Source organism: Phyllostomus hastatus, unplaced genomic scaffold (assembly GCF_019186645.2).
Source record: "Phyllostomus hastatus isolate PE091 unplaced genomic scaffold, TTU_PhHast_1.1 phas_contig_80, whole genome shotgun sequence".
Lineage (NCBI taxonomy): Eukaryota > Metazoa > Chordata > Mammalia > Chiroptera > Phyllostomidae > Phyllostomus > Phyllostomus hastatus.
Window position 1 is genome coordinate 57,064,471 of NW_025333960.1, and position 27,465 is coordinate 57,091,935.

At 54.8% G+C, this 27,465-nt stretch overlaps 1 protein-coding gene across 3 annotated transcripts in view; it reads left to right on the plus strand.

The window, feature by feature from the left end:
- The window catches only part of ATP9B (ATPase phospholipid transporting 9B (putative)), a 103,132-nt gene that overhangs the window by 47,674 nt on the left and 27,993 nt on the right, over window positions 1-27,465 (plus strand). For all 3 annotated transcript variants that reach the window (XM_045849699.1, XM_045849697.1, XM_045849698.1), the window contains exons 12-13: window positions 14,903-15,063; window positions 23,235-23,377. In XM_045849699.1, coding sequence (XP_045705655.1) covers window positions 14,903-15,063; window positions 23,235-23,377 — 304 coding nt within the window. The remainder of the gene's footprint in view (window positions 1-14,902; window positions 15,064-23,234; window positions 23,378-27,465) is intronic.

The following is a 27,465-nucleotide window of genomic DNA, read 5'->3' on the forward strand; positions in this document are numbered from 1 at the left end:
ATTGTGGGAGCTGAAGCTGGGCAGCGAGGGCGTCCGCGGGGACAGAGCGCCGAGGGCCCAGCGCAGCACGCTTCCCAGGCGGGAATGCCAAGGCCGTTTGGAGAAGAGCTTCCTGTTCTGAAACGCCAGCCTGTTCATGTTTCTTAGGTGGCGTCGGTTCCATTAAAATATTACAGTGCAGGCACTTTCTTTTTGCCGGGCTTGCATGCAGGCACAGCACCCCTTAATTTTTTAAATAGTTGCCTTTTTGAATAATAAATATTTTCAGCTTTAGATGCTAGTTCGGAGTGTGAGGCTCCTCTTGCTCGGTTAGTCTGTGCCAAAACGAGGCCCGGTGAGAGCCCCTCCCGCAGTCCGGGGCCGTCCTACTGAAGGCTCGCCCCTCCTGGCCGAGCAGCGAGGCCTGGCGGCCTTCTGTTTGGGTGGAGGAAGGCAGGAGAGGGGGTGGCAGCCGGGGGGCGTGGGGCGCGGCGGCCGGATGCACCCGGGCTCCTGGGTTCACCGGCTCTTCTCCTGGGAAGGTCGGATTCTCTAAACAGGCAGGAAGACACTGCCGGAGAACTGTAACGAGCAGTCCTTTCTGGTTTATTCCTACTTTCTAAACAAATCTATTAGACCACGAAAATGTATTCTTGCAAAACAGGTAAAGGAGAGGAATTATTTATATGAAAAGTTTATGGATTTAAAAAGCTTTCACCCTAGCACTTTCACTTATTTTTTAAAATATAGTTTATTGATTATGCTATTAGTTGTCCATTTTTCCCCCTTCACTCCCCTCCACCCTGCACACCCCCTCCCACCCACATTCCCCCCCTTTAGTTCACGTCCATGTGTCATAAGTTCTTTAGCTTCTACATTTCCCATACCATTCTCGCCCTCCCCCTATTTTCTACCTCCCATCTATGCTACTTATTCTCTGTATCTTTTCCCCCTCTCTCCTCCTCCCACTCTCCCGTTGCTAACCCTCCATGTGATCTCCATTTCTGTGGTTCTGTTCCTGTTCTAGTTGTTTGTTCAGTTTGTTTTTTGTTTTTGTTTTAGATGTGGTTGTTAATAATTGTGAGTTTACTGTCATTTTACTGTCCATGTTTTTTATCTTTTTATCTTTTCTTAGATAAGTCCCTTTAACATTTCATAAAATAAGGGCTTGGTGCTGATGAACCCCTTTAACTTGACCTTATCTGGGAAGCACTTTATCTGCCCTTTGTCCATTCTAAATGAGAGCTTTGCTGGATAGAGCAATCTTGGACGTAGGTCCTTGCCTTTCATGACCTGGAATACCTCTTTCCAGCCCCTTCTTGCCTGTAAGGTCTCTTTTGAGAAATCAGCTGCCAGTCTGATGGGAACTCCTTTGTAGGTTACTGTCTCCTTATCTCTTGCTGCTTCTAGGATTCTCTCCTTCATTTTAATCTTGGCTAATGTAATTATGATATGCCTTGGTGTGTTCCTCCTTGGGTCCAACTTCTTTGGGACTCTCTGAGCTTCCTGAACTTCCTGGAAGTCTATTTCCTTTGCCAGAATGGGGAAGTTCTCCTTTATTATTTGTTCAAATAACTTTTCAATTTCTTGCTCTTCCTCTTCCCCTTCTGGTACCCCTATAATTAGGATGTTGGAATGTTTAAAGCTGTCCTGGAGGTCCCTGAGCCTCTCCTCATTTTTTTAAATTCTTATTTCTCTATCCTTTTCTGTTTGATTGTTTTTTTCTTCCTTCTGGTCCACTCCATTGATTTGAGTCCCAGTTTTCTTCCCATCACTATTAGTTCCCTGTGCATTTTCCTTCATTTCACTTAACGTAGCCTTCATTTTTTCATCTAATTTGCGACCAAATTGAACCAATTCTGTGAGCATCCTGATCACCAGTGATCTGAACTGTGCATCTGATAGGTTGGCTATCTCTTTGTCACTTGGTTGTATTTGCTGTGGAGGTTTGATCTGCTCTTCCATTTGGGCCATTTTTGGTCTTGTTGAGCCTGTTGCTCATGAGGGGCGGAGCCTTAGGTGTTCACCAGGGCAGGGCAACCCCGTCGCTGGGTTGTGACCCTGTATGTTGGGGCGGGGTCCACGAGGGAACAATGGCACTTGCTCCTCTCCCTGTTAGACTTCAGTCCCTTCCGCCACTTCCCCAAGAAAACTGGGCCTTTCTGGTGCTAATTCCTCTGTGGGTGGGCTTGTGCACGCTCTAGGACCCCGTGGGTCTCTCCAAGGAACTTTCCTGTGAGGCTGGGAGTGTCTCCCTGGGCCTCAGCCCCCCACAGGTGTTTTCAGTCAGTGCCCCAAGGTGATCTCCATTTCCCGGCGCTGGGATCCTGGGTTGTGCTCAGTGCCTTGCTTCATAATCGCCACCTCACTGGGTCTGCCGCTTGCCACCCCACGCCCAGGGTCCACCCACTGCGGTCTTGCACGCCCAGGATGCCTTATGCCCTGGTCCCACTGCTCTTTGTGCCTCGACCCCTCTCGGCCCAGCTGCCCCTCCTACCGGTCTAGATGAACGCATCTGTTTGAACTACGTGGTTGTCCGACTTCCATACAGTTCAATTTTCTGTCAGTTCTGGTTGTTACTCTGTTTCTAAATTGTTGGTGTCCCTGTCTTGCTTGTGCGAGGAGGCACAGTGTGTCTACCTACACCTCCATCTTGGCCGGAGGTCTCCAACAGTTTGTTTTTTATTACAGTTACAAGAATTGTTCCATAGCCGTGAGATACAGAGAGTCTGAAACACGCAATGCAGAGAACAGGATTTTCACAATGGATTCATTCAATATGTTTTAAATTCCAGACAATGTAAAGAAAAATGGCTGCTCCCAAGGGTTAATTTCCACGGAAGACGAGGTGTGTGCTGGCACTCGGGGTGGCCGTGGCGGCAGCCGGGCGGCCGCGGGCTCCGGGCTGGAGGGGGCGTCGGGGGCTGCGGTGTGGGCCTCCCTCGCGGACCACCGGCAGCCAGCTCTTCCTTGAGATGCTCTGTGGAGCCACAGCGCTGTGGGCAGAGAGTCCTGGCGGCTTTGGAAACAGCTGTGGCTGCTGATGGACTGAAGCCGAAGGGGTAGATGTGAGTGCTCGGACACGCTCAGGACACGCTCAGGTCCCCGTGCTCCCTGCGCTGCCGCACTTCCAGGCCCTCGACTCGGGCGGGGCTGCGGGCTGCGACCCGGTCTGCTCCCGCGGGAGTCGGGGCTCACGCCCTCGGGGAGAGCGAGGCGCGTGCAGCTCGGGAAGGACGCCCTGCGTCCAGGTGTTCGGAGCAGAGAGGGCAAGTCGGTCACCGCCCCCGCCCCCCCCCCCAGAGTGACCGCAGGCCGCTCGGGACGTGCAGCAGGGAGCGTGTGGCGGCTGCTCTGCGGATGCCCCCGCGGCAGGTGCTCGGCGGCCCTCCTGTCACGCCGTGGGGGCACCGGGGCGCCTGCCGGTGACCTGGTGCCCGGCCCTGGTGGGTTGTGGCCGTGTGCGGCTGTGTGCAGCTTGCGCCGTTAGTCCAAACCGGCTTCTCTGTGTCTGGCCTCTCGATGCTGCTGCTGCGCGGCGTGTTCCACGTGGACAGGCTCAGGCTGGGCGTGAGTTCTGGGTCCGGCTCTTCTTCTAGCTCTGGAGGGACACCGGGTGTGACGCAGGCTCCTCCTCCCGCGCGGGGAACTCAGGGTTCGGCGTGGCGAAGACCTGGACATGGGCGTGTCTGTGCCTCGGGGCGTGTCTGCTGGCGCGGGAGCAGGTCCCCTTAAAGCAGACTCGACCTTTGTCGCCCGGGGACTGGCAGGTGTGCGGGAAATGGACCGTGGCGCACACCTGGGGGCGCTGGCAGCAGGCGGGGAGCGCAGCCCGAGGAGGGCGGCAGAGGGCGCCCCAGGAAGTGGCCTGTGGGTGCCGCCACCCGGGAAGCCAGCAGCGCACTTCTGGGTGCGGGTCACTCGGATCGGAAACACTCGTTCCTAGTTGTGACGCGTTAACTGGGATGCAGTCACGTGACGTCCGTGAAACGGAATGTCTGGGGCTCGTTTCACAGAAACAGGTGCACTTCGCACACCGAAGCTTGTGTCCTGTGACAAGGACACGCCCACCGCGGGCACCGTCCCACCTGGCCCCTGGGGTGCTCCTGGCGCCAGCAGGTGGGGAGTTGCAGGTGCAGTCGGGCACAGCTCCGTGCCCCCGGCCATGCTGGCTCCGTCGGGCAGAGGCTGCGCTGCGGAAACGGGGGGGTCACACGGGGCCCCCCGGAGTCGGGGTCCGAGGACTGGGGCCCATGCCGGGGCAGGGGGTGCATGAGGGGTCTGAGGCGGGAGTCGGGACCAGAAGCCGCTGTGGCCCTGACTGCGAGGGCGGCTGGGTGCCCTCATCTGGGCACAGTGTCCGGAGCTGGGGGACGTCGGCCACAGGGGTCAGAGGAGAGCAAGGGGCGACCGAGGGTCCTGGACGGTCCTCCTGAGGCCAGGCTGGTCAGCGGCGAGCCCATCCAGAGCCCTCAGGCCGCAAGGCCAAGGGATGGGGAGCCAGTGGGAGCCCCGGCCCAAGCTCGCTTGCAGGGACCGGGGCAGGTGGGGCGGGGAGTGGGGCCCCCACACACACACACCCCTGCCCCCCTGCACTGGCCCTGCACACCAGAACGGGGCCCCCTGGTGGCGACAGGAGGCCAGCACAGAACGGCCCTGACACACCTGGTGGAGTGGGAAGCGTTCGGCTGGCGGTGGCTGGGTCATAGGGGTCAGAAGAGAATCAGTTATACGCAAGTTAAACCCCAGACGGAGCCACTCCATGTGTGTGATTGGCGTGGGATTCATCTTGTGAAAGGAAACTAGTGAAGCGTCTTTGTGCGTCTGTCTGAAGCAGTTTCCTCACGCCAGCTCCCGACTGGAGCCAGCACACCTGGTCGGGTGGCGCAGCCGCTGCCCCCGAGGCCCCGGGACCCTGCGCAGGAAGGAGGCTCCGCGCACCACCCCCCCCCCGCCCCCCCGCCGACCCGGCCGCCCTCAGTCCCCGCCACAGCCAGAGTCTTCCTCGTGACTCTCTCTAGCTTCAGCCACAAGCGACGGTCTTCGGGGGTCGGGGGGGGGACCTGTTGCGTGTCCTTTGCCCCAAGACGGTTCCCTCATTACGGGAACCTGCTCCCCTTCAGTTCAGGGTGGCCTCCCCGTTGTGCCGGGGCCCACTGGTGTTCCCCAGCCAGCACGCGTGATTGCATCTGGAGTGAGTGTCTCCGAGGGCTTCGCCCGCACTCGGGCGCTAGGGCTGCGGCCCAGCCGCGGTCTCCTGGTGGCTGGGTAATTAATGTGCGTCTGAGGGCTTGTGAGTGTGGTGCCGCCTCACACCGGCTCCCGTGCGGACGCCGTGCGAGCTCCCGGTGACCCTGAGCTGCCATCTGGTGCGGAGCCGGCGCTGCTGTCATGTGCTGCTAATTGCTGTCACCTGCACTCCCAGTCCTCCGGCGGAGGCCTGGGAGTGGGGACCTGGCGCCTGTGCCTGCGCGCCTCTCAGCGGAAGCATTTGGGTTCGTGTGCACTTTAACACACGAGGTGTGCAAGATGGTGACCATTTGTGACGGTTGCTAGTTCACTAAATCCAAGTGTTTTGTCTCTTTTATGATTTGTTTTCATGGTTCCAGCAGCTAGTGGCCCATGTAGGCCCGAAGGCCGCCCCGCATCTCCCAGACGACTCTGTGCGTGGGCGAGTGTGCCTTGGGGCTGTGGCCCCTGGCGCCTCGCTCGTAGATCTCCCTCGTAACTCGGAGGACGAGAAGGCGGCCCCGGTTGGAGGCTGCGCGGTGCCCTGTGGCACTGGCACAGCTGATAACCGCGGACGGGAAAGATGTGTATATCAAATAGTTTACCAAATGAAGCCAGCTGTGTTTCCCTACAGACTGCGGCTTCCTGACATGCATCATTAAACCTGATTAGCTGCTTCCTTTTACAAAGATTCTTGCAGTCCTGAACGCTGCATATTAACATTTTCTGCCCCTCCAACTGGAAATGATTTGCTTTATTGCAGAGTGTCAACTTGCTCTAGTTTCTGACGCGTTCTAATTGGTACTTCAGAGTATAATCATCGGGAGATACCACGCCACGCATTTCTTTATTTGGAAATTAATACAGACCTTTTCACTTTATCTGTCAATCTGGGCAACTTTTCACAATTCCCAACTCTTGGGATTGCTTACAAGCCATTAAGTATGAAATGGTTCATAAAATGTCTTTGAAGACATAAAGTAACACAAAAATTTTAGATGGTTTAAAATACTGTTACATTTTGCCAAGATACCAGTAATAAACCTCTTTAAAGATAGTTTTAATAATAAAAAGCAGGATGAAAAGTTTATTCAACCCTATTATGTTTATCATTTAAATTCTTCTGGAAAGCTGCAAAATTCTGTTTTTGTCACAAAACAAAAGGATGCACATCACGAGAACCACCGATTCTGGAAACCAACGTGGATTCGGTTTCCACCCTACTCGGCGCTCCCTGCCGTTCTGCCGGGCTCCCTAAACGCGGCAGGGTTTCCTGCGGCTGCCTCTGGTTCGCAGCTGCTTATGCGGGCGTGCGGCTGGGACAGGGCCTTGTCGCCGTGTTCCAGGTAACAGTAACTCCGCGGTGTTTCGCACCCTGGTCAGCATGTGTGTGTCTCCACGTGTTTTCAGTGTGATCAGACACGGGTGACGCGTATTTTGTGCGAGGAAATGGCGCGGACTCAGCGACTGCCATGGAGACGCGGGTTCCAGTGAACATCCTGGTGACGGGCCTTGTCAAGGCGGCTAATGATGCTTGATTTAAAAACACCGTCACGTGCCTTTGCGCAGTGATAGGTGCCAGATATCGGGAGATTGGGGTGAGGACCTTATATGGTCCATAAATTCCCGCACATTTACTCAATAAACCACAGCACACCAAAGGAGATGGTGACACAGCACAGCCTTGGTGACACTTTGTGAGCTTCCTGGTCCAGAGCGGATTCTCGGGGAGCCACCCACAGGAAACGGATGTGGGGCACATGCTGAGCCAGAAGCCTGCCCACCAGGGCACTTATGAACTGCGGAATTTTCCGGCTAATTGTCCCCCACCCCACCCCAAGATACTGTTACTCACAATGAGCGGCTTCATAATGCCGTGTCTCACACTTGACCACAGCAGTCCTTAAAGGGCCCAGACCTGTGGCACCTGCCACCTAAAAACAGCAGTAGCCACTGTTTAGTGAGTCCCCTCACATGGACCATGAACTACTTAGCACCTGCTGGCGCACCCCAGTTAGACGTGAGACGGCGGCGTTTTGAAACAAATCACCACGCAGATTTCTGACTTTATTATAGAAACTCATCTGTGCCGTGACCTCTTATGAAGAGAATCTAGGACTAGAAGTTAAAGCTACATTGTAAATTAATGACATTCACCAATAAAAATGTAGCCATTCCCTTTTTCTGAAATTCGATCGGGGCATCAACGGCGCGGGTGGAAAGGTGGTCTCCCCCTGGCCCGTGCCGCCCCCCTGTTAAAAACAAGTCTCCTGGGCAGTGGCCACACAGCCTCTCTGTGTGGAGGGTGCGCTCCGGCAGGCTCCCTCTTCTGCGGCCCGGCCCCTCTGACATCGGGGGGGTGGGCGGCAGCTCCGAGCCCTCCGGGAGCGACTCCTCCACCACCCCCCCTCCTGGGCCGCAGGGGCAGGGAGCACCGCCTCGGCCCTTTGAGGAGAATTCGGGGACTTCCTGGAGGGAGGTGCTCACTCTGCCCCGAGCCCCAGGCCGCTGGTCCTGGGAGCCCCGGCTGTGCTCAGCGGGACCTGGGCGGAGCACCAGGCCCCCACGCTTCAGCAGCAGTGTTCTGACTGTGCGCGCATTACTTGAAAAGACAAGACTGCTCCATCCAATCATGTATTTTATGAATTATTTAAGTGAGTATTTGAAGAATATATTTTAAGGGTGTTTATAAAACACACGCAAGGTATTTAACATAAAAGACTTGCCGCATTCCGGAGAAAACGAAGACACACGTGCACCTGCCTCCTGAAGAGAAGTGTGCGCCACGCTGGGCGGTCTCCGCTGTGCGCCCGCACAGCGGCTGGGAGGGGCCGTGTCGGCGGCCTGTCCGCCCCTTGTTCTCAGTGCGCCTGTTACAGATTCTAAGATTCCTCCTAAAAGCCTTCCTTTAAAAATACCCAAACCTCTCAGAGGAGCGATTAGGACGATCTGTTTTTCACACTGCTGGGGATCGGAGGGTTCCCAGGAGTCTGGAGAAGCCCCAAGCAGTCCAAGTCCCCGGCCTGTCCCTGCGCACCTGGGCACCCTACTTGCAGGTGGCCAGGATTCAGGAATATCTGTTAAAACATAATAAAAGTTACCAGCGTAAATCACTTATGTAATTGAATTAAATTGAAACCCAAATCCAAACACCTGGCCTCAAATGTCTCTTATATGAATGATACGGATGTTGAGGTTTCTGGTGTCAGGGGGTCGCTTAGGTTAGCATGGTCGTTATTTTAAATGGGTGGGTCGTCTTGCAAAACCATTTAACATGGACAGCTTCCTACATTGTTAAGACAATAAGGTAAATTTACATGTATGCACATGCAGGGTCTTGAAACCGTACAATTCCTGTGAGTTCAGAAATTTTCAGAGCCGCAGCTCTGTACTTGTGTGGCAATTGACCGCCTGCAGGACTGTGGGTGTCACGGCCTTCCATGCACTTCCGTACAGGACAGTGGTTTTTATTCAGGATGTTCCCCCCCCCCCGCCCCCGTATGTAATCGAGTGTATTGCTGTCTGAAACATCTGTCTTGAATTTTGCACGAGAAAATAGATATTTAGGGTTGCTCCTTTTGTTTAAAAAAAGGTCTTAAATATACTGAATTGGTGGAATTAGAGCTAAGGTCCCTGTCACCAAAAGCAGGTTTTCACAATTTAGAAAAAAGAATCATCAAACTTGAGCGCCCTCTGCTGGCCAAGCCACCACATGTCACGTTTGCCTTGGCTTTCTTTTCCCAGCCTGAGAAATGTTACTGTAAAAACCACAACAAAATGCCAACCCCAAACATGACAATCGCAGTGAACTCGAACTGTATTCTGCAGTGTTGGAATGGTTGTTATTTGCATGGTTTGGTCTCCCTTCTACCCCTACTTTTCAAGTCAGCTGTGTGCACTATTGTAAAATAGGATCAGGAGTGCCGTATGTCAGTCAGTCGTGGGGTTTTCTTAATATTCAGTGCTGGGCTTTTTTTAATGTTTTTTTACTTAAAGATTTTATTTATATATTTGTAGAGGGAGGGGAAGGGAAAGAGAAAGAGGGAGAGAAACATCAGTGTGTGGTTGCCTCTCACGTGCCACCCACTGGGGACCTGGCCGGCAACCCAGGCCTGTGCCCTGGACTAGGAATTCAACCAGCGACCCTTTGGTTCGCAGCCTGGCGCTCAGTCCCCTGAGCCACATGAGCCAGGGCTCAGTGCTGGGTTTTAATGTCATTTGTGTACAGAGACAACAAATTAAATTTCCACATACTTTTCACACTGTTTTGCATATTTGTGCATACTTATTTTTGTTTTAAATTTGGCTTTGTTGTCAGTTGAGAATATTTGAAATAATTTATAATAATTACTAAACAAAAAAGTAGGTTACCACTTTAAGTCATTGTATTGTTTTAAACCTGATGGTTTCTGATACATTGGTGGTCCTCTGATAAAGGCTCAGACGCCACCGAGAGGCCGTCAGACGGTGACCGGCCTGATCAATTGTCCTGCTTGAACATGTAAAGTAAGCCTGTGTGTGCAAAAGCTAATCCGGTGGGGGGGCGGGGCTGTGTGTGCATGTTTCTAGAAATGTGCTGTTTTATGGCACTTGGACAAGTGTGGGGAGTGTTTGTTGCGTGGATGTGTCCCAGTGAATACAAAGGCCCGTGTTGAAATCTCCCAAATGACTGGGAAGGTTAGCAGGTTGAGGAGAGCCTCACTGTGCTTTCACAAAGCCTCTTCAAACTTAGCAAGCGGTGTGTTTGCGAGTTTGAGGAGTGATTTCGCCCGCTAACGACGTGTGTGTTGCAGGCCGGCTGACGGAGGGTCTGACAGCGCGCTGTCCCGAGTGGGTGGGCAGGGCAGCACCGCCCTTGCGTGAACCCGGCCGGGCTTGCCTCCGCATTTCCCGTCCCCCCTTGCTCTCACGCTGACGTGGGGAGCAGCCTGACCTCCTCGTCCAGCAGCTGTGCCTTGCAGGGATACGTCTTTGTTTACATAAGAATATGGCAGCTCCATCTCCTTTTAAAATGTCAAGCGTTCAAAGTAAAAACATCTTAATAACTATACTGTAAGCGAGAAAAGAACCCTAAGTGCTGAATATTGAATAGTCTGGCAGAATTCTTCGGTAGGTAAAAATGTAGGGTATGAAATATTCTTTCAGATTAGACTTTAGAATGTTGACTGTGTAAATACAGATTTTGATTTTTTTTAATGAAGGTGATTTATTGTAGCATTAAGAATTTGTCACACCGATACTTACTTGGCAGCATTTAAGGCGCAGGTTATGGAGCCGTAGCCGAGAACAGCTCAAAGCAACGCCTGCTCCGCACATCGCTGGGCGGAAAGGGCTCGCGGCTCAGGCTCAGCTCACGTTGGGCCGCCTGCAGGCGGACGGGCGCGGGCCGCGTGGGGTGGTTCGGATCCCAAAAGGAGCCCGTGCATAAACTCAAAAGGAGGGAGAAAGACTGTCTGGCATCACTTAAAAATACTTTTGTTTTGAAAAAGTGGTCGCTCCAAGATTTAGGAGTTATTTGAAGGTCTTCAAGTTACTTGTTTTTGTTGTGTTGCTGTTTAATATTCTAGTAAAGTGGAAAATATAAGGCTGGTGTGCTTCAGAGACGTTTGAAAGGAGTGTGCTTTGTGTAGGAATTTCAGCTGGGTCGGAGTGTGGCCCTGTGTCAGTTTTGGAGTCACAGTCCAAATTCTGCGTGACAGCAGCCAATTCGCTGGTTGAGGGTAGCTCACCTGCTGAAAGACAAACAGCCCTGGCGACGATGTTATTTTCCCGAGTCATCTTTCATCACAACACCGTGCTTCTGCTGCGTGGAGTCCTCCTGCGTGAATTTGCTGTTGGACTGGAGGCTTTTCTGGTTTTCAAATTGTCATGCATTTACAGGGAAAATATAAGACAAAATGATACTCAGCTTTCTGTAAGAGTTTAAGTTGGCTTTCTGACTTTTTGCATCTTACTATTTTGCTGTTCTAAAATGCTTTCATGTAACAATTAGGTTAAGTGTGAGTTTTAAAGGAATGGTAAAAGTATGTTGATATTCACATCTTAATATGCACGATGTTAATACCACAGGATCTGCAGCTAGTGGTGTGCGTGCCTGTGTCCCAGGTAGTAGTTCCGGGGAGTTTTATCACGTGAGACTTGGTTGCCGCTTGGTGTGCACACTGACCCCCCGGGGACGCGGCAGCAGGGCCAGGCTCAGCCGAGATGGATGGGTGCTGTGTCCCAGACGCAAGGTGGGGTCTTATTTGTCCCACATGCATCCGGACACTGGCCTGACCTTTCCTCGATGAGGCAGGAGAATACCATATTTACCCTTTATTGTTGGTGCAAACCATTATTTTCCTGAGCACCATTAGCTGTTTAAAACTTGGTACATAAATTAAAGAGGAGCTAAGTGGATTTGTGATCGCTGCCATTAGCGGCATTTTAGATTATACAGGCAATTATTGTGTTCATTATCCTAGAACAGCCCCTTTGCAGAACCATTGTCGTGTCTTAGACATTATGCACAAATTTTCCCTTAGAGATTAAAATTTCCAGTAGCGTATTTAATTTTGTTATCACAGTTGTTTCAGATAAAACAAATATTATGACAAGTAGAAGACAATTTGCTTTACTAAGAAATTACAATAAATATTGAAAATTACTTCCTAGTGTACTTAATTTACCTTTCCTTATACAATCATAATTACTTCAAGTGATTATTAATATATTTTATGGGTGGAAAGGTTTTGCAGTCATAACAAAAGATATCTGGTCTGTTCAGTGTTCCAAGAAATATTTTAAAGGAGAGGTTCACGGGAAAACCCAAGTTACCACCACCTTTACAGAATCTATAACTTTGTAAGTTCACTAATTTTTATATTGAATAGTTTCCAAGAGTCTAGATTGCATTTTAGATAATTTGAAGAAACTTTTAAAGGTGTTTTAGGGAAATGAGTATAAAAACTAACTACTAATTGAAAGTTGACTTTAAAAAACATGAGCTGAAATGTGTCTACTTCTCGCTGTCTGTTAGAACTGGCAAGGAAGATGAAGACCACGGGACGTGCGATAGCTTGGTTGCAGTTATGTTCCGGGAAGAACCGCCCCAGCTCAGAGCAGGCTCCATGCAGGGACGCAGGGACCGTGGGAGGGCGGAGCTGGGTGTTGCCCAGCACGGCCCCCACGGCAGTCAGTGCGCAGGTGCTCCCACTGGCGTGTCCGCGTGTCCACGCGCCGCTGCTTCTGGACTGGCAGCCGCTGTGTGCTTTTCCAGAGGGAACGCTGTGCCAGGTCCTGGTTGCTGTGTCCCTGCACTTCCCGTTTTCATGGCTCTGATGCGGGGAAGTGTGAGGTAGTGAGTATATGTTTTGCAAGACAGTGATTCTTTATTTTATTACAAAAAGAAGACCAACTCTGGAAGGCCCGATTAAATCATTCCTTTCACTTTTTAATGGGATTTGGATGAATAGAGTAAAATATGCACTTTGCATTCATTGATAGCATCTTTAGGTCGAGGTAATTGAGTCTTTTTTCCTGACTGAATGAGTAATGACTTCATCCGACCCTCAGCGTGCCTGAGACTTGGGCCGCCTTTGTCACAGCGGCAGGAGCCAGGCTTTGAAACATGCTCTACTTCCCTGCCTTAATTTTTCTTCATTTTAATCCAAAACCCCATTTTTCTCCATAATTCAAGCATAAACTATGTAGTAGTTGAAGGGGTGGAAATTGCAAGGTGTTTGTCCTTGCCATGCCGCTTTGTGAGTAGGGCTGATCCATGGGCTGCTGCAGGCCCCCGCCCGTGGGTCCCTGCCGCTGCAGGCCCCCGCCCGTATGGGTCCCGGCTGGGGCGGCTGCCAGGAGGCAGCCCAGAGAGTGCGGTGGGCCTTCCTGCGGGGCGGGGGGCCCTGCTGAAAACTGAGGGGGGCGGGCTTCCCCTGCTGCCATGCCACAGGCGGCGGAAGCGCCGGTGGACCCGGGAGTGAGGTTCCCCCGTGCCCTGAGTTAGGAGTCTGCGCACGAAGTGACCCAGGAGGACCACATCCCGCAGGCCGGGGGCTCCCTCCGCTGTCCCGCAGCGACTGGGCAGCGGGGGTGCCGACTGGGGAGCAGGGGTGCGGGGCTCGGAGGTGCGGCCTGTGGGGCCGGGGCCTGCACAAACCCGAGGAGGCCCCCCAGCAGCTGCCAGGCCTGCACGGGGGCTCTGCAGGGCAGGCCGACCCCAGGCTGCAGGCGGACGTCAGGCACGTGGAGTCCCAGTGCCCATCCCCATTGCTCCTGCCCCGTGCTAACAGTTCAGTAGTTCTCAAATTTTTTAAATCTAGTTTTTTAATCAAAGTTTTGGCAATTTTGTTTTCTTTTTTAATTGCTCTTTTTTAAAATTCATACCAGAATCAGGAGAAACTCAGATGGCCTGACACAAATGCCGTCTCCTGCTCGGGCCACACAAATCATGCTCGAGCAGCTGTGTGCGGGCAGGCTGTGCCCCCCGGCAGCCCCTGGGGAGCCCCCAGGCCAGGCCTCTCCAGGACCTCCGTAAGCCGGGTGGTGCCAGCTTACAATGAGGAAAATGAGGCTTAAAGAGTATAAGGACATTCCCAGGGTCACACGGTGTGTAAGCCAAGACTCAGGTCCACATTTTTAATGATTGATGAGGACATGTATCTAAGCTTACCTTCTACCTGGAGCTCTGCATCATGTCATGGAACCCAAGTCCTTGCTAGCAAGGCACTGCCTGAACCTGGTCCCTGCTCCCCCGGGCTGGGCAGCCAGGCCGCCTGGCCCACCAGGTGACCTGCCTCTTCCCTCTGCCTGGACTGTACACCTTCTCCAAAGCCCAGGCCCCTCCACTGTGCACATGGCCTTGCACGGTGGTCTTTCCAAGGTGACACTGAGCAAAGGGGGAAGACTCCACCAGTGTTGCCAGAGCTCAAAGTGGGTGTTGTACTCCTCAAAGCGCTGTGTTCTCTTGGGTGGTAAAGCGAAAGGCGTTTGGGTTGCTGCTTCTACACAGAACCCAACAAAAACTGACCTGATTCTCGCTGACATAACTTTCACACCTTTTGCTCAGCCCGTCAGTGGTCCACAGAACGCACAGGAGTGTGGTGCGCCTTCCTGGGAGACTCTGAAGTGCAGGGTTTGTGCAAATCACAATTCAGAGTGTCTCGTTACAGGCTCGCTACTCTGTCTGTTGCTTTTCTTCTTAATTAAGAGTTCTTTGCAGAGAGGCTTTCGGCAGATAGGGATGACAGACATCCCGTCCTGTTCTTGGGGGCCTTGAGCTGAAGGAAATCCATGGGGCGGAAGGTGCATGCAGCCTCGATACCTGTCAGAGCAGTGCAGGGAAAACGTACATCCACTCTCACAAGAGCTAACCACGCCCCCAGGTCTGCTAGGCCCATCGTGTCCTGTCTCGTGTGTTCCCATGAGCTGTCACACCACCACCACGCGGAGAAGCATCTGAGTCTCTGCGGCTGGACTCTCGGACTAGTAGCACCTGCCTGGACACGCTGTGGGAGCGTAACTTGTTCTCAGGAATCCTGCCTACATCTGTCTCTGAGAGGCTCCCTGGGAGAAAACCAGAGTTAACACCGTTTTGCATTTCATCCTAAGGGGGGTGTTGCAAAAGACAATGTACAGATGTTGTCACTCGTGTTCAGATGTGTTGTTAGGAGCGTTATGCTTCTGCCCTAATTCCCTGTTTTCCTTTCAGGTGGGTTTGTTGGACATTGAGCTCAATCAGCTGACCAAAGCACTGTTTCTGGCTCTGGTTGCCCTCTCGGTTGTCATGGTAACCTTACAAGGCTTTGCTGGGCCGTGGTATCGCAATCTTTTTCGGTTCCTCCTCCTCTTCTCCTACATCATCCCCATAAGGTAGGTTGAAGACTTATGGTAAAACAAATGTCTAGTTTAATTGAATGTGATTTCATGGAAATTTGAAATGGAAATTTGTTTCTCAACATGAAAGAAATTATCCACACAAAGGTCAGGAGGAAGGAGTCCAGAGCTCTGCTGAATCCTTAGGGATCATTCCACAGAAAACAATGTGTGGGAGTCAGTTTTGTTAGAATAATCTAGAAATTTGATATGTCATCTTGTATAAATGTATTGATAATATAATCTTCAACGAGTGGGAGGAGATACAAGACGTAAATCTGAATCTAACACAGCAGCTGTAGTTGACTGCTGACAGATGTTTCCTTCCGGTGCTCTTGGGTCTGCACGCGGTCGCCGACATGTTCGAGGCCTCTGTATTCCAGAGACCATGTATTGCGCCTGTCAAGTCAGATAAAACGCTGAGTGAGGCCGTCTTCTGAGTATGAGAGCCCCTCTCACTCGAGACTGGGAGACACATAGTTAGCATCGGATGGTTTTCATTCAAAGACTAATATTTACAATAAGTGTACGTAAGTCCATCTTAAAATATTTCCACAAAGGATATTTTTAAAAGATACCCTTAATATATATGTTTGGAAGTTTCATATGAATGAGCAGTTAAACCCTAATAAATCATGCACGAAGTACGAATCCAGAATACCAATCTTCTGTAACAGAAAAGGGAGTAAAACCGTATGCAAGTATTAGGCACAGAGGTGGAAGCATGTCTTTTCATCTACAGACCGCGGTTCCCTGTCTGTGTCACGGCTGAGTCGCTTCCTCTCCCGCAGCTTCCGGGGTCTCCTGCACCTGTCTCTGCGGAGCAAACGTCTTTTCTTCAGTCTTGTTTCTCTTCACTGCTGCTGCTTTCGCCCGATCTGCCACGTGTGTGATGTAGCTTCCGTGGCTGCATCACGACATGACGCACGCAGAGGCCCGGGGAGAGCTCTGTGCCTCTCTCCTCTAGGGCCTTCCTCCCCACACCTGGTGGGAGCCATTAAGCAGTGTGCACGCCTCTCGTAGTTTCTGAATGAAATACTTTATTTCTGTGCACTGTCTCCAATTTCTTTCTTCAGTAAAATGATAATATGAACAGACTTGACACTTTCCCCTTTATCAAATTAGCAAAGAATTGATTCCAGTTAGGACAGTTAATGCATGAGCATTTTAAAACTAACACTGATTTTCATTGTTTTATATTTGAAATATGTACGTTTGTACTAGAAATTAGACAAGACCTAATGACAGCAGAAGGCCGGAACTGTCATCTCACTGAGTCCTGAGAGACCCTGCAGGGGCTCGCAGATGTGTGCACACACTTCCACGCACAAGTGTGCAGGTGCCCACGCTGGTGCACCAGCACGAACGCACCCTTTTTCAGGCTGTGAGTCTGTCTCCGTCCCGTGTTTCCGTCCACAGTTGAACATCAGGGAGTCTGAGCGTGCAGAGACTCACCAGACGGCAGCCGCCGCTGGGCTGCAGCGTGCTGGGGCGCACTCCACTGGGGGGCTGCCTCCTCCGGGCAGGGGACACAGGCTACGCCCCTGGGCCGAGGGATGGGCGGCACACTCGGGAGTGCAGTTTACATCTGATTCAGCCACGTTTGTTTCCCTTTGCAGTTTCCTGAAAATATGATGGATAATATATTCCAGTATTTGCTAAATATGCTTTCCAGTTTAACCGAAGATTTTTAAATATTTTCTTGTTTTGCAAAGTGTACAATTCTGGAAAGTGCCTTTTCCTCTACCGACCTAACACTCCTAAACGGCTTTTTAAATTTAAGAAAGTGAAGCTGTTTTTATAAGATTTTTCGTTACAGAATAAAATATGTTTGAGTCACCTGATAGAATTTACTTTGTCTTTCGTGTTCGTGTAAAATATGACAAGATTTAACTCTTGCTTTTCTAACACGAAAGCACATTCCCCGAAGCATCTGTGTCCCTCGTGGCCAATGGCAGACTGACTGTCGGTTCTTCACAGGACACGTGGGCGCCCTCGGGCCCACAGCCGGCGGTTTCTTGTCTCTTTCGTTTTCGCCCCTTTGCCTGTGCGAGTCCCTTGTGGCCCTGGCTGGTGCGGCTTCGGGCACTGAGCGCCAGCCTTTGACCCAGAGGGTCACAGGTTCAATCCCCAGTGGGTGCACATGCCTGGGGTGTGGACCAGGTCCCCAGCAGGGGGCGCACGAGAGGCAACACACATTGACGTTTCTCTCCCCTATCTCCCTTCCTCCTCCTCTCTCTGGAAATAAATAATACATTAAAAAAAAAAGTCCATTCGCACCCCAGCCGTAAACACTGCCTCATCCATGCAGGGTCAGAGTTTTTCACGCTCCGGTGCAGCCCCGTGGGTGACGAGCCTCGGCCGGGGGTCTCGGTCTGGGCGCGGGCTCCCTGCCCTTGACCGCCCCTCGGCCCGCCGCCTGGACGCCCAAGGCTCCGCCCGAGCCCCCCACTCACCGTTCACGGAGAGCGGACCGTCTCAGCGCCGGGCGACGCGGGCACCAGTCCCCGGCAGTTCAAGTGGGCGCGAACCTGCCGGCCCGCCCAGCGGCCCTGGCCCACGGTGCAGGGCGTGTGCGGTGCAGGGCGTGTGCGGAAGGACGTGCAGGGCCAGAGGCAGGCGGCTCCTGGGGCCACTCGGCTGTCGCCGGACATGCAGAGACCCGGAGAGGCCCTGGGGTGGCTGTGAGGGCAGCAGCGCGCGGCGCGGCCCGGAGGGGATGGGCACGGCCCACAGGGGAAGCCGTCCGGGGAGAAGCTGTCGGGTGTCTCGGCTGTGGCGCGGCTGGGCAGCGGGGCGAGGGCCACGGGTTGAGTGAGGCCCCGGGCCTGCGTGGCTCTGGCCGTCCCGCAGTCTCAGAGGCGGAGTCTCGCTCGGCCAGCATGGACACGTGGGGGCCAGCCACGCGCTTCGCGTGGGTGAGGTTCTGCGGGCAGGGGTCGCTCTGCGTCGTGTAAGGGGACCTTCCCCCCGGCCCGGCGGTGCGGTGGCCTCCGACCCGGGAAGGAGTCGTTCGTGGCCTGAAGGACGTTTCACCTGGTTTTCCCTTCCGGTCGTCTTCGCGCCCTTTCAGGCAGACTCGGGCCCGCGGACGTGGGGCCGCCCGTCGCCGGCCGGTGTCGCCTGCGCAGCCCCATGTCGCCTGCGCAGCCCCTGCCTGCCCGTTCCCGAGGCAGTGACGGGCCGCCTGGTTTCCACGCCGCGGGAAGGAGCCAACGGCCGACAGGACGAGCCCCGCCTGAGTTCTGCCATGCGCGGCCCCAGGCCCCTGCTGGGCCGTGGAGCAGCCTCCGCGTGGAGCCCGCGCGCGGCCTGCTTTCCAGCCGCCCCGGGGACGCGGCGGTCGGCGGGTGCTGCTGTCCAGGCCGGTCGTCTTCGGAAGGCCGGCCTCCTCCGCACCGGCTGCGGCCACGGGCAGATGCAGCCGGTTTCTGTACAACGACCAAACGCGCCGGCTCCAGCCCACTGCTGACCGCTGCCCACCCGAGTCTGCGGGGTGGGGTGTCGGGAGTGCACCTCTGCCGCGGTCGGAGGCCTCCCCGCGCCTCGCCGGGGTCGTTTTTGCGTCGGGAGCGTGGTTTTGAGACCCTTTCTTCTCTTCCCTTTCTGTTCTTGAACGTCTAGACGCGCTGAGCAGACTCGGTGGACCCCCGGTCCTGCCCGAGCCTGGCGGTGGCGGGGGGCTCGGCCGGGACACCCGCTCTCTCGCCTTGCGTGCGCGTGGGTGCGGCCACGGAGCTCCCTCCTCCCGGGGTTCCCTGCGTGCCTCCGGTGCGGCCCTCGCCTGCCCTCCGCGCACGCGCGCAGACGCTGTTTCCGGCCGGGAGCACCCACTTCCGGGCACCCGCGCGGGGAAGGGGCGCTCCGTGCGCCCGGACCGCGCGCTGGGGCGGAGGCGCGTGGCGGCGCTGGCGTCTGTGGTAGCGCACCTGTGCTTCTTAGACAGCTGCGGCTTAAACAGGTGACTTCCGTCAGAAACCTTGATTTCGGCTTTTTTTTTTTTTTTTTTACTTGAGTCGGTTTGGCGAGTTACGGCTTTTGGGAAGCCTGTCAGCTGCACCCGAGCCCTCGAGCCCTTCCGCGGCAGCTCGCCCCGCGTGGCCGCAGCAACCGGCCTCGGCTCCCGGCCCGGAGCTCGCGCCTCTCCTGTGGGCGGCGGCCCCGCCCGAGCCGCCCGTGCCCTCTGCCGCTTGGTTGACGCGGGGGCCCCCTCCCGTCTGGGGCTTTCACTGCCCTGAGTTCTCGAGACGGACGCGCAGCTCCCGGGGCCCGCTCTCCCGTGCTCCTCCCGCCCGCGCGAGCCCCGCTGGGGCCGCGCCCCAGGGGTTCCGTGGCTGCCCTGCGACAGAACGTGTCTGGCTTCCGCCGCGAGCTCTTCCTGGGCCCACGGCCACCAGTTCACCCGGACGCTCGAACTTCCCGCTCGAGTTCGGTTCCCTTGGCGGCCGGCAGAGCCCTCGCTTCGCGTCGCGTCGCGTCGCGTCAGGCGCGGACCCGCCCAGGCCGCGTGGGGGGCGGGGCCTGGCTCTTAGGTGGTTCCGCCGCCGACGTCGTTCTGCGCCGCCGACGTTCTGCGCCGCCACGCCAGCCGCGTCGGCGCGGGAGCTCGCGGTGGCCGGTCTGGGCGTCCCGGGGCCGCGCGCCCCGCCGGACTGCCTCGCGGCCTCTCCTGGCGGCCGGTCCGCGTGGCGTGGAACCCTCGGGTCAGTCCTGTGTGCGCGGCCGCCTTCCCTCGGGAGTCGGTGTGGTCTGGGTGTCGCGAGCTTGTGTGGCGCTGGGGCGGGGCGCGTGCGGGTGTGAACTGCTGCGCATTCCTGCCGAACTAAGCGTTTTTCGTTGTAAAGTGACTTTATCTCTGCTAAGGCTCTTGCATTAAATTCTGCTCCGCTTTGTGTGGATAGAGCAGTGCCAGCTGGCTTCAGTGCGCTCGGCGCGTCGTTTGGTCTCTCTGTGCCGTCGGCGCCCCTGTGTGTGTGTGCGTGTGTGTGTGCGTGCGCGCTCTCGCGTGTTCACGTGCGCGCGCCTCCTGTAAGGAACGCGGCGTGTGAGCTCCGTCTGCTCGGGTCGCTGCTGCGCGTGCGCGGCTGTGCAGTACTGCTGTGTTTTTAGTTAAAGCTGTCGTCTACCTCGCCTTTTCAGCATGGCTTACCTTTCCTGCGTACTTCTCCTTCCTTTCTTACCGTTATATGTTTTTTTTTCTTAATTTCACTTTTTCCCCTAGTACTTTGGAAGTTTACGAAGGGTTTCTGTTCCAGTGGTTATCCTAGAGGTCAGAAGCGTCACTTTTAATTTGCCGAAGTCTGAAGTGAATCGTTCCCGTTGCCCATCACCTCGCAGCGCTTGGCTCCACTCACCGCCGCTGGCCTCGCGCCGTTCTCGCCGTCTGTCCTCGTTCCCGTCGTCCCGAAGGCCCTGAACACCGTCTGTGCGTTTCCTCTCCGTTTTGATAGTCGTCCATGTTTTTGCTCTTCGTTTTGCCTTACGTTTCAGACCTTCCATGCAGCATAATTCCTCTGCCACAATTTCCTCTTTGGTTTTTGTTTAATGCTCATCTTTGTTGAGAAGTGTCTAGATTTTTGCTTGGCCAGCCTTCGTGAAAAAACACCTGTCACCTGTGTGTGGATTTCTACGAGCCACCTTCACTTTACTCTCCTTCGGCGTCTGTGGTGCTACTTAGCAGCGGTCGGGACTGTCGCGTCGCCACCCCCCCCCCCCCACCCGCTCCGCTGCTGCTTCCCCTCCGCCCAGCCGCTCCTCCCGGTGTCCCGCTGGGTGCTCGCTGGGCTCTCCGAGTCTGTGGACCGGCGTCTTCCCTCCCCCCCGGGAAGTTTCCAGCCATCCTCTGTTCACGCACCGACCGCCTTTGTCCCACCCGTGCTGTCCCCTCCCTCTGGGGACACCCGCTCGTGGCCCCTCATCCATCGCAGGGCGGAGGCGCCTCTGTCGGGCCTGCACCTCCCACCGCCTGGATCTGCAGTGCTGCTCCCCGTGGGGGGGGGTTGGGGGGCGCTGCTGGGGAGGTCCGGCCCCAGGCAACAGGCATGCAACCCGGGAGGGAGGTTTTGTGGGCACTCCCCGCCCCGGTGGCCGGTCTAAACTTAGCCCAGGAAGTCTTCCTCGTCTAGTCAGTTCTTTGGTTCTCTTAAGAGTTAAAGAAATTTGTCACGTGGCGTTTCCTCTTGTGTTCAGTGGCAACACGGATCAAATAAGATAGCCTGCTTTTACCCAGGGTCACAGAGCTGTCTTGAAATTTTCATATGAAGGAAATTACACACATTTGAATTAAAATTTCCGATTAGCTTCCATGGCAGTACTTGCCACGGGTAAGCTTTTGCGTTCCCAAATGTGGTAGAACGGCATCTGTGCCATTTCTGTCAAATGACAGTTTACGGGACGAGGTTTTGATGAAGCTCATCGTGAAAATGGCAGGCGCTTCCTTTCTCTGGGACGAGGGTCTGAAGTCCCGATGCGGAGGGTGCGGGCGGACGACCTCCGGTGGACCCTCCTGGCGGCGTGGCCGCCCTGGAGCCGCGTCACCTGCTCGGGCCGGTTCTGGGGGTCTCCCTGTGGCGGGCTGGCGGCGCTTGAGCACAGTGGGCCGGCACTGCACGTCAGGAGAACACGCCCGACTTACTCGGGGTCCGGGTCGCCCCTGAGACGTGTCTGTAGGTAGAAGATGAAGCTGTTCGGGCACAGAAGTGCCGCCATCACGGCGGCGTCCCGTTCTGGAGTTAGCCTGTGCCATCTCGCCGTGGCGGGTGTTCCTCGGCACCCTGGGCCGTCGGCACCTTTAGCTCTGGCTCCGCGACCACAGAACGTCGCAGGGGACTGACTCTCCCTTCGCTTGGATCAGGTTTGTGGTCAACGGTGTCACCATTGCTCAGTGAGTGGAAAATACGTCTGGCATCTAGAACTTTATGATCTACTCCTGTAATTCTGAGTAGTAGGCTTCCTGTACCTTTTCTGCTCACAAATGTTATGATAAAGTTTAAGCCACATTGAGGTCTGTGTTTTCAAATTCTATGAAATTAAAACATTACTGAACAGTAAGCTAAATATAATTGCTTTGTCAACTTGGTGTTTGAAGTTTGAGCTTCTAGAAATTTTTACCGTTAAAAAGCACCTGGGTCGCGCTAGCACCAACCCTGGATCACAGCACACAGTGGGAGTCAGAGTGGACCCCCTGCTCAGCATTGTCTCTGCTGCAGACACTGTCTTCGGCCTCAGTCTCGGTCTGTCCCCTGTCACCGAGGGGGTCGCCGGCTGTCACTGAGGGGATTACCAGCCCGGGGTGGCCTCCGTTCTTCCTCCAGTCTCCAAAGCGCATTTGTGGTCCGGTGGTATTCAGTTACCCCACAGCACTCCGTGACATAGTGAGTTTTCGCCACTCCGTGACCTCCGCGGGTATCGCATTAAACTGTCCACCCCGCAGACGTGGGGACGCAGCAGAGGCCTGGGTTGGCTGTGGGCTCGGGGAGGTGCTACCGCAGTGGCTCTGCCCAGGAACCGGGTCCCTGCCACGGCCTCGCCTCCCAGATCTGCCCACCCAGTGGGAGCCGTTGGTCCTGAGACTCGCACACATGTGCTTAGGCCACAGCTGTTGCCTCGCTCCTGAGACGTCTGCATGGAGCGCCGGCCTCGCTGGAGCTGAGCTCACCACGCAGACCGAGGTCTGCACCGGCCGCCTCGGCCCTTCAGTCTGTACTTTCCTCCCAGCCTGCGGCTGTCTGGGCCTTGCAGCCAGCTGGTCCCAGGACCTGGCCCAGCCGCTGCACCCTCCCAGGCCCGGTTTGTGTCCCTCACTGAAGCCCTTCACTGTGGGGAAGCGTGTTCGTTCCCGTCACAGAACGAGACCCGTTTCGAGTGTTCATTCCCGCTGGGACGCAGCCTGGCCCTCCGCCCCACGGGGAGCGGACAGCAGCCCTCTCTCCCCCATCCAGCTCTGCAGACCACAAGTGCCCCTCACCGCCACCGGGGCACATTCTCGCACGTGGAAATGGTGGTTGACTTGGAGCACCATAAAGTCACTTACTTTAAAGTCTAAAATTCAGTGTTACTTCGTGTAAAGTGAAAGATAACGTGTATGAGTGAGGTTACGTGGCAGCCGTGGAGGCGGAAGTATTCTCAGGGTTGGATCCGACTGACCAGGCAATGGTTTCACTCGACAGTTTGCGTGTGAACTTGGACATGGGCAAAGCAGCGTACGGGTGGATGATGATGCGGGACGAGCACATTCCCGGCACTGTCGTCCGGACCAGCACCATTCCGGAGGAGCTGGGCCGCCTGGTGTACCTGCTGACGGATAAGACAGGTACCACCTGCGCGTGTCGCCGGCGTGACCAGGGTTGGGGGCGCGGGGCGGGCGTGTGTGGGCGTGCATCAGCATTGACCCCTGTCCAGAATGGCTCAGACGGTGCCCTTGAAAACTGGCACACAACTCACCGTCCCTTTCCAAAAGGCACAGTGTCGTCAGAAGTAGCAAAACGTTAAATTCTTAGATATGTAAGTGATATTTCTGTATTTTGAATTTTCTGCAGCCTTACAGTTCTTGTTTTATTTAACTGCCTTTTTACACCTCTCTGCTGGCTTCTTAAGAACAAACATTCCGTGTTTGTTACAGAATGGTACTTGTAAGCTATTAGAAGAAACTAAAAATAAGATACGTGAATCTGATGTTTTGACAACTACATTCTCCTAAGGAGCTATATACTACAAATAATTTATCTCACCGTGAGGTTGCATGCCCAAAATTTTATTTGTCCTTATTTTGTTTTTTTTCTTTTTTTCACCACAGAATTCTTGTCAATCCGTAACATAGTAGATAAAAACAGACTGAATCCAGCACTGTAATAAAAGCCATACCTAAGAGTTAAAATCCCTCCTTGATTTATTGGCTTATGATTTAAATTCCAGGTGATTATTTTAATGAGTTAGAAATAAAATAATATTTGTATAAGTGGTAAAGAAAATACGTCTAAAATACATTTCAGCATTTTAAATGCAGTGTTATAAAGATCCTCACTGCAGTCAGGAAGAAGAAAGAGAAATCTACTAACAGCCGATTGCTCTGGCGGTTGCAACAAGATGAGAACTAGCAATAAGATAAACAACAAAAGGAAGAAACAAATGTTTGCTAATGTAACAACCGACAGAGGAAGCCCCCGGCAGAACAAGCAACCAGTGGCAGCAGGTTCCAGACCGAGCGGCACGGGAGCCCCTTCCTTGCAGAGCAGACGGACGAACAGCACCATTCCCTGCGGCCTGAGTCCACGCAGAGCGTGCCTGCTGCTGCCCGGGGCACGTGCGCCCAGCGCCCAGATGCCGCAGTGAAAGCGAAAAGAAGACGCACACATGCGAGATGCCCTGTGTCCCCATGTGAGAGTCCCGCACTCATGGTGCCTCGGTCGGGCCTGACACTGGGCTGTGGTTCTCCTCCGAGCCTGTTCTTGGTGGATGCTGCAAACTGCAGAGGTGGGTGGTGGTCATGATTCAGGGTCGTTAGGGAAGGCCTGAGGGGGGAGGGCCTTCGGAGTTTCCCTGCTCGGCTGCATCGAGCTGGTGGGAAGACGTTTGAAGAATAAATCTGAAAACATGGAAAGCAAGCAAGCTGCGTCTGAGGATGCAGAAATGGAGTTATTTCTGGAAATAGTTTGAGAGAACAGCCAGAGCAAAGCACGCCCGAACTCGGAACAGCTCTGCGAAGCAAGAAGAGAAACACTGAATGTAGAGCCGGCAGGTGCATGGGGAAGTCGGTGCCGGCGTGAGGAGTCCTCGCCGTCCACTGTGCACAGAAGAAACCACCCAGCCCACCAGCCATGCGGCTGGGGTGTCCTTGACGAACAGAATCAGAAACCAAGAAACACCAGCAGAAGTCAAGGTGCCAATGTGAACAAGCAAGCTGTTCCCAAAGAAAACAAATCAGTGGTTTTTACAAGGAAATCCAAAAGAACCAGCCCCGGCAGCTCAGTTGGTTAGGGCGTTGTCCCGATTTGCCAAGGTTGTGGGTTCCATCCCCAGTCAGGGCACATGCAAGAGTCAGCCAGTGGATACACCAGTCAGTGGGACAACAGACCCGTGTGTGTGTGTGCGTGCGTGCGTGTGTGCGTGCGTGCGTGCACGTGCTCGCGTGTCTCCCCCCACCACCCTGCCTCTCTCCCTCTCCCCCACTTCCTCTCTTTCTCTCTAAAATCAGTAAGAAAGAATTGAAGAAAAAAAACTATCAGGAAGATGTTTAGAATTATAAGAGAGCTAAGTTACACACATAATGTCAAAATTAAGCTACATTTCTGTGTATCCACAGCAGTTGGGACACTTAATTGTAACAGTGCCAGTTAGGATGGTAACAAAAAGTATAAAGTAATTAAAAAATAAATTGAAATAAGAAACAGGTAGGACTAGGGCTCCTCCTCCCGGAGGCATGTGGCCTCAGGCCGGGGGCCCAGGCATTCGGGGGACGGAACGTCGCTGTGGCCCTTCGTCAGGGCCACGCTGACCAGACTGGAGGTGTGCAGACAGAGCCCAGGCATCACTCTGTCACTGCCACCAGGCGACGGGTTCAGTCCTGTCCTCACTTGGACCCCGCAGAAACCATCCGTCCCTGCGGTTAGATGGGGGCTGTGTACAGACCTGGGGTCGCATCCTCCCCCGTTAAGGATGTGTGCGTGCTCCTGGGCAGCTCCCCAGATCCCCGGAAGGAGCCGTGGGTGGGGACGGGGCTCTGTGGTGGGGTTGGTGCAGCGGGGCGGGGGCTGGGACAGTTGTGCACAGATTCCTCTGCATCTGTAGGTCACTGCCAGATTCCAGAGCCCCCTCTGCCCTCTGAAACGGGCGCACGTCTGGTGTTTACACGCGCGCGCACAGTCTTTCCAGAAGTGGAAGTGATGTGCTCTGTTTCTGTGGCCTGCTGTGGTCACATGAAAAACCCAGGTCCTAGCGGTCACTGGGTGGCCTCCCTCATGGAGCAGCGCTGGGTCTGACAGGTGGTGGCTGTCAGGTGGAGCGTGCGTGCAGGGTGGGGGCAGTTGACAGACCTCTTCCCAGTGCGCTGTCCTTGGCCAGAGCAGAGGGGCAGATCCAGGAGACGCAGCACCGGTAATGGCATCAGTGTCCTCTTCGTGGACACGGAGGCGGGAGGCTGTCATTAGGTCTGATTGGAGTGCACATTTCTGGTAAGATCTGAAACTAATGATGTTGCCATAGTGATGCATCTGTGGCCACCGGTGCGTGAGGCATGCAGCAGTTCACTCGGCGGGAGTCGACATCTGTGAGCTGCTGGGGTGCGGGGTGCATCGATGCCAACCCGGGGACAGCAGCACGTGAGCGGCGAGCCGGCAGCGCAAGGCTGAGGGTGCTGCCTGGCGAGGGACGGAGCTGCACGGGACACACGCAGGCGCACCCGGGACAGCCGCACGCTCACCGCGTCCTCGGGGTGTCCGTCTTTGTGCAGAGCACACCATGGCCGACACTCCCGCTGAAACGACAGGCCTCTCCGGCTCTCATTTCAGCTGCGGCATCTGTTTCTCAAAATGCCTTGTGGCTTGGGCCAGAGTCACACGTGAGCCTTGCAGGGTGGAGCAGCCCCTGTGCAGGGCGCCTGCTGGCCAGCCGTGTGTGTTTTGGGGTGTCCTCCCTGCCAGCAGGTGGTGGCCCGTCTCAGGTGGGCACGTGTGTAAGCCTCATTCACAGCAGGTGCACGTGAGGGTCAGCGCTGTCCCACACTCCTCGCACCGTGGCTGAACAGGTCAGACTGGGTTGGGGTGTTGGTGCCCAGAAAGCCCCGTGCACAGCAGGCTCCCTCTGCGAGTCCACGTTCGACCCTGTCAGATGCGTTAAGAGGCAATGCAAACTTTGCAGTTAGATAAATTAAGAGTTTTCTTCATTCTTCCATTGCAAGCTCCAAATAACTTCGTGTGGTAACACCGTCATTGACCCCATGGCTGACCCGGAATCTTGGCAGGAAGTGAGCGCAGTCTGGGGGCTGCCCGCCCTGGGAGCTGGGGGCAGTGGCCGCTGTCTCTGTGACAGCCCCTCCCCCACCCCTTCTGTGCAGGTTCCAGTTCTGGCCTGAGGCCAAGTCTCCAGGCGGAAACGCAGGAACAGCGGAGCAGAAAGCTCAGCGCCTGCTCCTCTGCGGGGCCAGGAGTCCCATCTGGCAGCACCCGCAAACGACGCCTGCAGGACTTCTTCCTCAGAAGTTAATTTCCTGTTTGCCTCTTGGCTCACTGCAGCCCAGAACTGTGTCATTGCAGAGCTACGTTTTGCAGGAATCAGGAGCAAACTTTTGTCAGGGGACGCCTCCTGTCCATGGAGCCTCCACTGCAGGCAGGTCCAGCCAGGTGGCCCCCCGCCGAGGCAGGCACAGTGAGTCCCGCCCCTTTGCCACATTCCAAATTCCGGGCA